The sequence below is a fragment of the Lactuca saligna genome, chromosome 8, assembly GCF_052625555.1.
Source record: "Lactuca saligna cultivar CGN05327 chromosome 8, ASM5262555v1, whole genome shotgun sequence".
Taxonomy (NCBI): Eukaryota; Viridiplantae; Streptophyta; class Magnoliopsida; order Asterales; family Asteraceae; genus Lactuca; species Lactuca saligna.
The window spans coordinates 241,075,907-241,086,696 of NC_136424.1; the positions used below are offsets into that span (position 1 = coordinate 241,075,907).

At 35.6% G+C, this 10,790-nt stretch overlaps 2 protein-coding genes across 2 annotated transcripts; one reads left to right on the forward strand and one right to left on the reverse strand.

Annotated features, from left to right (window-relative positions):
• The first annotated feature begins 2,803 nt into the window (after positions 1 to 2,803).
• LOC145011526 (adenylate kinase 4-like) lies at positions 2,804 to 4,985 on the forward strand. The gene is made up of 6 exons (XM_078970257.1): positions 2,804 to 3,064; positions 3,636 to 3,781; positions 3,976 to 4,095; positions 4,184 to 4,351; positions 4,492 to 4,581; positions 4,682 to 4,985. The coding sequence occupies exons 1-6, from the start codon at positions 2,956 to 2,958 to the stop codon at positions 4,781 to 4,783; spliced, it is 735 nt and encodes a 244-aa protein (XP_078826383.1). The 5' UTR covers positions 2,804 to 2,955; the 3' UTR covers positions 4,784 to 4,985.
• LOC145011525 (4-coumarate--CoA ligase-like 9) lies at positions 4,843 to 10,541 on the reverse strand. Its single transcript, XM_078970256.1, has 6 exons — positions 9,427 to 10,541; positions 6,054 to 6,243; positions 5,787 to 5,932; positions 5,510 to 5,577; positions 5,213 to 5,315; positions 4,843 to 5,149 (listed from the first exon to the last, which is right to left on the reverse strand). The coding sequence occupies exons 1-6, from the start codon at positions 10,450 to 10,452 to the stop codon at positions 5,024 to 5,026; spliced, it is 1,659 nt and encodes a 552-aa protein (XP_078826382.1). The 5' UTR covers positions 10,453 to 10,541; the 3' UTR covers positions 4,843 to 5,023.
• Positions 10,542 to 10,790: the final 249 nt, after the last annotated feature.

A 10,790-nucleotide genomic window follows, 5' to 3' on the forward strand; every position in this document is an offset into this window, starting at 1 on the left:
GACATCCCATTGAACTGGGATAGGTAGGAAAATTTACACAGAAGGTACGAATAAATCTTCCTAATAACTCTAGGTACAAGTATCCACGTAAGTGAGTACAGGATAATGTATCTAAGTAACAGTATTCATGTATGGTATTCATGTATCATATAAGTATATGTAAATGTACGCATGTATCATGTAATCAAATGTAAAGGTACTCATGTATCAGGTAATGTACTGGTATAGACTCATGAATGAACTGACTCTTGTGTGATTCCTTGTAATAGGAATTATGTTTGATATCTCCGTATTACCCCTATGATAGTTTGCTGGAAGGTAATTGGTTGTTCAAGTAGGTTTATACACTCTTACTACTCAAGGGTGTGAGAAACTTAATGAAAACTGTAAACTATAACATCAATACATATATAAGAACATAAGTGTACATGCATAGTTTAGTTTAATAATGTAAAATGGTTTTATAAGACATCTTATGGGTTTTGAAACAATAATTAACAATGACTTGATGTCATTTTTGATATACATTTCAAAGGTAAAACAATTGATAACAATGCATTTTTAAGATTTAAAACCATTTCATGCATCACATTTTGTAGTATGTGAAATCTGTTAAATGACAAACACAGTTATAAAATACATAACAATGATTTAATAACATGTTTGTTTCTACTTGTATTCCCCCCTTTAAAGCATTTAAAATCATTTAAAACATTGATTAGGGGTATGAACTCACCTGTAGTTGGTGATTGGAATGAAATGAACGGTATCAGATTGCTAGGTGTCAAGCGAGGACTTGTGCACACACTACGATCCTAATGAACATATAATCACACATATATGTACTCAATTAGACTCAAATGACTAATTGATAATATTTAAGACATCCTAGGCATAATAAACACTTTATATAAGTGTTATAAGCCATAAGGATTGCATCTAAGCTATTGTGGGATAGGGTATTTGTGTTTAGGGTTTCCAAAGGACCCTATAATTGAGTTTACTCCTCATATACTAACACACATGGAGTTTACGGTTGTAAACTCTTGAGTTTACGGTTGTAAACTCTTGAGTTTATGGCCGTAAACTCCCAAACATGTGTGTTTGGTGTGTTTTGAAGTCCCAAATGCTTTCTAGAATTGTTCTAACTTAGTGGCTAAGTCCTTGGAAGGGTTTAAGGTCTAAAAGTACTCCAATTAGGAGTTTACGGCCTCAAGGCTATTACCCTTAGAGTTTACAGCCGTAAACTCTAAGAAATGTGGGTTCTAGTTGCTTTCAAGCCTCTTGCACTTGTGGGATATGTTCTAGACAATTGTTTAAAGCTAATGAGAACCCTAGGCACACTTTGGTGCCATCCTTTTGAGTTTACGGCCCAAGAACATTCTCTTGGCCGTAAACTCACTTTGATGAGTGATTTTTATGTGGTTTGGTCCTTCCATTAAGTAGGTACAATTCCTTGTAAAGGTCTAGGGCTTTAGGTGTCATGAAAACACCCTTTTTGTCCATTTCCATGGAGTTTACGGCCTAAGATACACTTGGGCCGTAAACTCTCCTTTGTTTGTGTTCTTTGATGTGTTTAATGTCTTAGATTTAATGGGAACAAGTCTAGGTAATTGTCTAAGCCTTTAGGAGCCTTAAAAGTACCATTTAGGGTTTGAATTTGGAGTTTACGGCCTATGATAATCTAGGGCCGTAAACTCCCAAAATTGGGTGGATTTTGGTTGTTTTCATGTCCCTAACATGTATACATATGAGTCTAAGGCTTTATCATAACGCAAGGGTCGGTTTTGGCTTCGTTTCGGGAGTTTACCGCCCAAGAACACCTTGGGGTGTAAACTCCTAGATCTCATGATTTAGCCTTCTAAATCATGTTATAAACACATATAAAGCTTTCTAACATTACTATAAAGAGTTACTCACGTTTTGGTATAAAAACCCGAAGATCCGTCAGAGAGAAAATGGCTTTTCTCTAGTTGGAAATGTGAATAATGAATAAATTTGGTTCAGAAAACTATTTATAGTCCCGAAATATTTTGGCAGAAAATATTTTTATTCCTGGAATGAACTCTAATGTCCTAGAGTAATGGAATAACAGTGTTGCACAAAACCCTAGTGCACCCACTCTCCTGATATTTCCTGAAGTGAAAACCCTGATTTACTCAAACTTACGCGAAAAGTCCGAAAATCAACTTTGACTGCTATAACTTCTATTGAAGTGATATTATTTGTACATAATGGAAATTTCGGGTTGTCACAGTTTTTGGTGGGAGAGCGGAGTAAAGAGAAGGGATGCGAAGAAATAGTCTACAAATATGTACTATATGGCAATTATAGAGGTTTTTGGTGGTTCTGTCGTGATCTAGTGGTTTCGGTGGTGGTTGGTCGAGTTCCAGAGGTGTTTCCTTCATCTAATTGATTATTGATACGATGAAGTGAGAGTTAAGGGGAGAGATGAGCGATGAGAGGGTGAGATGGTTGGTTAGGGTTAAGAGTGGGACCAATGTGTCTATTAATTATTTATTGTATTTTGTAATAATTAATAAACAATAAAAAATCTAGAAAAAGAAATATAAAGGGCAACATAGTCTTTTTACCTCTACAAGGGACTAAAAACACAACAAAATGATATGTTAGGGACTATCCGAATACAAAAATAAAATGAGGGACCAAAGGTGAAACCTTTTCAAACCTTAGGACCATTTTAATAATTTGTTATTTTTTCTAAAACAAAAGTGATAGGGTCAAAAAGTCAAAAGAGTGGCCTCCTCGACGTATACAAATCTTTGAAAACCCCGTCGTCATCTTCTTCTTCTTCTCGTTCTCGACTGTGCGTAGTATTTTATTCGGGGTTGGTACACCTACCCCTCCCCTCACCCCACCCCCACACCACCTACTATTGACGTTCTTCCTTAACCGCTATTCCATCAAAAACCCAAACGACCTGTGAAGAACTCAATGGCGAGCACCACCTCCTTGGAAGATGTACCTTCAATGGACATGATGACCGAACTTCTTCGCCGATTCAAGTGTTCATCTAAGCCTGACAAACGCCTCATCCTCATCGGTACACTTTTTTACATATCGTTCTTCCAGATTATGTTAACTCTTCCTTTTAGGGTTTGTTTTGAGATCTGTAAATGTTTCCTCGTATTGGGTTTCAGTTCCATAGTCTTGAGTATAATAATTATTCTATCCCCAAATTATGAGCTTAAACCACGTTCTCGCTTCCATCTCCAATCTTATAATTTTGTTGAGTTCCGACCTACGAAAGTTTTAGGGTATAACGGTATAATGTTCCATTAGTCTGCTGCATGTTCATGGTGGTCGTTTTTTTTGTGTTTCTAAGATCCTGTCCAAATGTGAAGTCTATACCTTTGACTTTTGATCTGAGACATGAAGACTTGATTTGTGGCAAAAAAAATAATTACCAATTTTGGAATTTTGCATTCGAGATATGAGAATATTGGTATGAATTTGATTTGGTTAGAGGTTTAAATTGCAAAAGAAAACCTTTTTGATAAATTTTATCAGCTTTGCTATGAATCAGTTGAAGATTTTGGATGATATTTTTATCAGATCTGTATTGTCTTCCATGTGTTTGATGAAATGCTTATGAGAAAATGAATAAATGTTAGGTCCACCTGGATCGGGCAAAGGTACTCAATCCCCCATCATTAAGGATGAATACTGCCTTTGCCACTTGGCAACAGGTGATATGTTGAGAGCCGCTGTTGCAGCCAAAACTCCACTCGGGATTAAAGCTAAAGAAACCATGGAGAAGGTATATGCTTTGCTTTGACTTAGTAATATGACTACTTAACAATTTTTGCCCAAATTGATCAATCTTACAAAGGGCTAAAAGCAAGAAATAGCAAAGTAGGATATGCTGTAATAAAAAAAAGTTAAAAACCAATGATTAATGAAAGTAGGTTGATATTTTCGATTATTTTTTTTTTGTTTATGGTTATTTTATAGGGTGAACTAGTGTCGGATGACCTAGTGGTTGGGATAATTGATGAAGCAATGAAGAAGCCATCATGCCAAAAAGGATTCATTCTTGATGGTTTTCCTAGAACAGTTGCCCAGGCCGAGAAGGTAATTTACCCATTTACCCTTATTTCCTTCCTTCTACTTACAAATTTTAAAACTTTTTTTTTACCAATTACTCTCTCGTTTGTTGCAGCTTGATGAGATGCTTCAAAAACAAGGAACTAAGATTGATAAGGTGCTTGATTTTGCAATTGATGACTCCATTTTAGAAGAAAGAATTACTGGCCGTTGGATCCACGCTTCAAGTGGTAGGACCTACCACACAAAATTTGCTCCTCCTAAGGTTCACGGAATCGATGATGTAAGCACATACAAGTTTTTTAGGGTTGTTTTTAATGATGAGGTTGAGGAGGGCATTTACGTCATTTCTCATAGACTGAGATGCAATCTAACTTGTCATAACATGTTTATGATGTGATGGTAATTTGTGGGTTTTTGAAGGTTACTGGAGAGCCATTAATGCAAAGAAAAGATGATACTGCAGAAGTTCTCAAGTCAAGGCTGCAGGCTTTTCATAAGCAAACTAAACCAGTAAGTGTTTCTTTTTGAGTCCTAACTTTTTACATTTTCTCTCTCGTTTATTATTATTTTTTTATCTGACAATGCATTTTACTTTTTTACCGAACTGTAGGTTATAGACTACTACAGTAAGAAGGGTGTGGTTGCAATGCTTCCTGCAGAGAAACCCCCAAAGGAAGTAACTGTTGAGGTTCAGAAAGTTTTATCTTCTTAAAGGAAGGATTTCGTGTTTTTCTGTTTTGATTGTTATTATTACTATACTTGACTTGAATATTGTATGTAATCCGATACATTATCGGATCGGCCAAACTTTATTTGCTACAATTTCCATTTTTCCATCCATGAGGATTGAGGGCAGCCAGCTGTTTCAGTTGCTGACATTGACATAGAATAAAACACTTTTCTTTTGAATCTAATTTGCTTGATATTCTAAAATCTTGATAATGTAAAGTTACTAAAGCTTAGAAGTAACATCAGAGAGGGCCATCTTGATCAACTCCTTTCTTAGTACTTTTCCCGGAGCATTCTTTGGTATCGAATCGATGAAACGGACTCTTCGTAGTTTTTTGTATGGTGCAACCTACATGTTAATAATTTAGATAAACAATAAGAAGAGATGAAATTAATAAATGAATAAAGTTACCTGTTTTGCCACAAAATCTTTGACTTGTGTTTCGTTAATGGTGCTTCCTTTTCTTCTGACAACAAATCCCATCGGTACTTGTCCTGCCTTCTCATCTGGATACCTGCAAGGTCTCAAGTTTTACACCGGATGTTACTAAAAAAACTGGACAAGTTTTCTAATACTATTTTCTATGTTCAATAATTTTATGTGAATATCATTTTCTTATGTATTTTCAAAAATAACTTTAGAAAGCTTGTAGTGTCATAAGTTTTGTACTATGTAACAAAAACAGTTTTTGAGGGGAGAAAAGCATACGGAATCACAGCTGCTTCGGTAATGTCAGGGTGAGTATGTAGAATGTGTTCCAATTCAGCAGGAGGCACCTACATGTCACGTGGTTTAAATAACTTAGAAAGATCATAGACACAATGCTTTGATATGAATGTGTATTTTGATTAATCTACAAACCAAAACCAAAATAACCATGAAAATTCAATCATCAATGTACTACGCTTTGATATGAATGTGTATTTTGATTAATCTACAAACCAAAACCAAAATAACCATGAAAATTCAATCATCAATGTACTACCTGATAACCTTTATATTTGATCAACTCTTTTAATCTGTCCACAATAAATAAGAAGCCTTCATTATCAAAGTAACAAAGATCACCCGTTCTCAACCATCCATCCGAGTCCACCATTGTATCGGTAACTTCTTTATCATCCACATAGCCTTAAAAAAAAGTTATCCACAACTTTAATAAAAGAGAAAGTATTAAGCTTTTTCCCATAACAGGCAATAGCCATAAATTTCACACATTAAAAAAAAAAGAAGCTGTAATTATGTATTTGACCTTTCATAATGAAGGGACCTCGAAGCCATAGTTCACCATGGCTCATGGGAGGCAAACCAATAGCGGTGTTGGGATCAACTATCTTGGCTTGACACCGGGCTATTAGCCGTCCTACGGTGCCTGCGATTGTGCTCTCGTATGGACCTACAATTCGTGAGACTCCACCCGTAGTTTCCGTCAATCCATACGACTGAACACAGTAATCACAATCCAAAAACTACTTCAGTTGGCTTTTGAGATCTTTTAGGAGCTTTTACATTTTGGGGTTTATGTTATGTAGTTTTATATATTTTACAAGCTTATAATAATTTTATCAAACATTTGTACTTAAATAAAAACACCAGCGTCCAACTAGTATTGTTAGCGGTTTGGTTCCTTAAGTTTAAATGTTATTATGATTTGTTAGGTGTTTTTAACATTATAATCATATTCTAACTCAACTGTTTGTTACTTGTTATATTATGTTTATAATAAAAGTTATAGTTTATGATAAATTTGAAATTTTGTTTAAATATGTTAAAGATGTAACTTTTTATTAAACAAAATTCTAGTATTAAAGAATATAATAATTAGCTACAATAGTTTATAATTATCTATAACATAATTTATAAAGTTAATGTAACAAAAACTAGAAAAAAATATATGAATTAATATTGTAATAAACCAATAGGGATCATAAGGGTATTATTGAGCATCTCTTTAGAAAAAAGGGGAGTAAATTACATGAATGATCCCTATGGTTTGAGGTAATTTGCGCGTTTGGTCCCTAACTTATTTTTTTAACTCGGAAGGTCCCTACTGATTGTTTTTATTACGTGTCTGGTCCCTATTGTTTGTTTTTGTTACGCGCTTAGTCCCTGTGATACCTAAAAAGACTATTATTTAAATAGGAAAAAAAATGCGGTACGTAAGGTAAGGTGAGAATGGTGAGATTAGGGGTGTGTTTATTTAAATAAATTAAAAAATAAAGGGAAAAATAGACTTTTTATGTAAGACAGGGACCAAGCGCGTAACAAAAACAAACAATAGGAACCTTCCAAGTTAAAAAAATAAGTTAGGGATGAAACATGCAAATTACCCTAAACCATAGGGACCATTCGTGTAATTTACTCAAAAAGGGAGATGCGTATGGATGTCTTTTTGTGTTAAAAATAGCATAATTGGTTGAAAACAAACCTCTATAGCAAAGTATGACTTTGTTTTTTTCTAAAAAGAGTAAAATATTGTTATATTAGTTCTTTAAATAAATAAATAAACAACACAACGAATAAGCATGTCACCTTGGACCCATTTTTTAGAAAAAGACTAAAAAATGTAGTATTTTACAAAAGAAAATAAGAAAATGCAAGTTGTTTTCAAAATTTTGGTGAGTTCAACAGTTGAAGTAATTATTTTATAATATCAATAAAAAATTACCAAAAAGTGTCTTTTGGGAACAAGTTACGATAAGACCGACTGGTATACTATCCACGAGCCGTTTCGTGGTTGAGGTGTCCACGAACCACGGACGTGCACACCGTCCCGGTGGTTCGTGGTAGTCCGTGGTCGTGGTGAATCGTGTTCGGGACAACAGATTCAAACGATGAATTTGATTGGGTGTTTGGTTTTTGGCCGTTGAACGGCTATTTTGGCTGTTTTTTTTTTTTTTTTTTTTTTTTTTTCAAACTCAATTATAAATACACTTCTAATACCAAAACACATACACATACATACACATTCTATTACACCCATGGATCCCTCAATAAATATGGAATTTTTAAAAAGTTTTGACTCGGATGACGACGTAGAATTCGTCGAGACATTCTTCAATGTTGTGCAACACGTTCACGCCGAAGAAAGTTCGAATGCAGCGCGTACAAGGGCGGTCGTCAATCGTAATCGCCAAACCGCACACGACTTATTGGTACGTGATTACTTTGCCGATAATTGTCTTTATAATGACGACTCGTTCGAACGTCGTTTTCGTCTGAATAAGGCTATATTTTTACGTATTAGTAATGCTTTAGAATCTCGTTATGATTTTTTCAAACAAAAACCCGACGCTAGAAGAAGAATGAGTTTTAGTAGTATACAAAAATGTGCGGCTGCTCTTAGGTATTTGGGATACGGTATAGCATTTGATGCATCCGACGAATACTTGAAAGTATCCGAGAGGACCGCAGTTGAATGTGTTTATTGGTTTTCTGCATGTGTTTATGAGGTTTTTCACAAAGAATATTTGCGTCAACCTACTCAACGTGATATTGAGAGATTATATTCGGCTCATGAAGAGAGGCATGGATTTCCTGGTATGCTTGGCAGTCTAGATTGTACACATGTGGCTTGGGAAAAATGTCCAACTGCATGGCGTGGTCAGTTCACTCGAGGAGATATAGGTGAACCAACTATCATCCTAGAAGCTGTTGCATCTCAAGATTTGTGGATATGACATGCCTTTTTTGGAGTAGCGGGGTCTAACAATGACCTTAATGTTCTTGGTCAGTCTCCACTTTTCAACGATATTTGGACCGGCAAAGCATCTGATATAACGTTCACGGTAAACGGGCACGCGTACAAATATGGTTACTACCTTGGTGATGGGATATACCCGGATTATTCTATATTGATGAAGGCATACTCGGTTCCTCGAAGTGAAAAAGCAAATTTTTTTACAAAAAAACAGGAATCGGCGAGAAAGGATATCGAGAGAGCATTTGGAATCCTTAAGCAAACATGGCATGTAGTGAAATATGCTACACGACTCTGGGATAAAGAAAGAATTAAACGAATGGTCCTAGCATGTATTATAATGCATAATATGATTATTGAAGATGAAGGTCGAACGATTTGCACGTATGATCCGAACGACGTTGTCGTTCCAATTCAGGAGTTCGTACCCGGAACGAATGCTTTTTTGGAGCGAGTTGTTTAAATTCATAACAGTGAAACGTGTTTCAATCTTCGAGAAGATGTCGCGGAACATTTGTACCAACATAGCATGAACGACGATTAGGATTTTTATATGTGCGTTTGTTCGTGAAGGTGATTAATGTAATGTTTGTTTTTTAGATTAACTAAGTAATGTAGCTTAAAGTTGTTATTTTATTTTTATAATTAATGAAAAAATAGTTTTAAAAAAATGAATGCTTTTTAATTATAAAAAATGTAATTTTATTTTAATTTTTGAATTAAAAAAAAAGTAATTTTATTGTATTTTTGAATTAAAAAAAAGTAATTTTATTGTATTTTCAAATTAAAAAAAATAAAAATAATGATGTGGAATGGTATGTTAGTGGTAAGTATCCTATGTTAGTGATAGTGAAATGTACTAACATAATGAAATGGGGCACACCCAGGTGGGTATAACGGATAGTCAAGATGTCATGCAACAAACCTGCAACAACGACACAGTCGGAAATCTTTTCTTGAACTTATCGATCACGGCCATCGTAAGCGATGCTCCGCCACACAGTACAGTTTCCAGAGAGCTCCAATTGGTTTGATTTACCAAATGTTCATTATCGCCGTCCACCAAACCGACCACCACCGGCGGCGCCGATGCTAGATTAGTAACACTAAACTCCTCAATCGATTTCAACATTAGACGCAGATCAAACCTCGCCATCGAAACCAAACTCTCCCCAAACGCAACCAACCTCATACATAACCCTAACCCGTATATATGAAAATACGGCACCGTGAGGAGATACACGACCGGAGAAGATCTATCTTGACGTCCGAAGTTTGCTCCGGCAATCGTTGATATCATGTTCCTATGCGTTAATTTCACTCCCTTGATCTTCCCTGTAGTCCCCGACGAGTACAAAATCGCCGCTGTATCAGACTGCAAAACTTCAATTTTTGTTTCAGATCCATTTGGTTTTGTTCGCATCATCGATTCAAATTCGTTCGAGTCGATTACCACGACGGGATTAGGAAATCCAACTTCTAACAACTTGTTAGCCGACTCCGCCGTCGCGAAAGCAACCGCCGGTTTACAGAGGCGGAGTTGGCGAGAAATCTCTTGAATCGAACTAGCAGGATTCGAAGGCGAAACAGCAACACCAAGCGAGAAGAGAGAAAGGTGCAGAATCGGGAGATTGGCGGAATTGGGACAAATAACGAAAGCACACGCTCCATTTGAGAGAGACAATGGTGGTTGGCGGAGTGAGGCTGCAAGGTTGCGTACAAGAAGTGGGACGTCGGAGTAAGGGATGAAGCGGCGGGTGGTGGCGTCAATGATAGATGCTCCGGTGGTGGTGGTGGTTGTTTTGAGGAGCGATAAGATGAAATCGGTTATGGAAAAAGGAGTGGACTGTGGAGGTAGAGGATATGGAGGTCTAAGGCTATGGTAGATTTGGGTTTTGGAGCAAAATCCATTTTGGGAATTGATTGATAACTCGGAATTCGAGATTGTCATCTTCGTTTGAAGCTAATTTGTGACCTTGAATTCTTATTGAAAATTTATTGATTAATGGAGACAAACAGAGAATCAAAGGCCATTGCGTAATCTGATTATAAAGTTCTTTAGATTATGCCTTATTTAAATTTTTATAATTAATTTCAATATATATATATATATATATATATATATATATATATATATATATATATATATATATATATATATATATATATATATATATATATATATATATATATATACACATTACAGCCCAACCTAAGCTTAGGTACTAAACCTTTAAAATATGTCGTTTTAACATGCTAAATATACCCAGTTTGGTTTCACTTGTTAAA

Bases quoted from the DNA above. Each gene is read 5' to 3' on its own strand.
- LOC145011526 (XM_078970257.1), top strand. From the start codon at position 2,956: ATGGCGAGCACCACCTCCTTGGAAGATGTACCTTCAATGGACATGATG. The intron at 3,065-3,635 runs GTACACTTTTTT...AATAAATGTTAG, and splicing joins CAAACGCCTCATCCTCATCG to GTCCACCTGGATCGGGCAAA. The intron at 3,782-3,975 runs GTATATGCTTTG...GTTATTTTATAG, and splicing joins CTAAAGAAACCATGGAGAAG to GGTGAACTAGTGTCGGATGA.
- LOC145011525 (XM_078970256.1), bottom strand. From the start codon at position 10,452: ATGACAATCTCGAATTCCGAGTTATCAATCAATTCCCAAAATGGATTT. The intron at 5,578-5,786 runs GTAGTACATTGA...CGTGACATGTAG, and splicing joins TCAAATATAAAGGTTATCAG to GTGCCTCCTGCTGAATTGGA. The intron at 5,316-5,509 runs GTATGCTTTTCT...GAGACCTTGCAG, and splicing joins ACCGAAGCAGCTGTGATTCC to GTATCCAGATGAGAAGGCAG.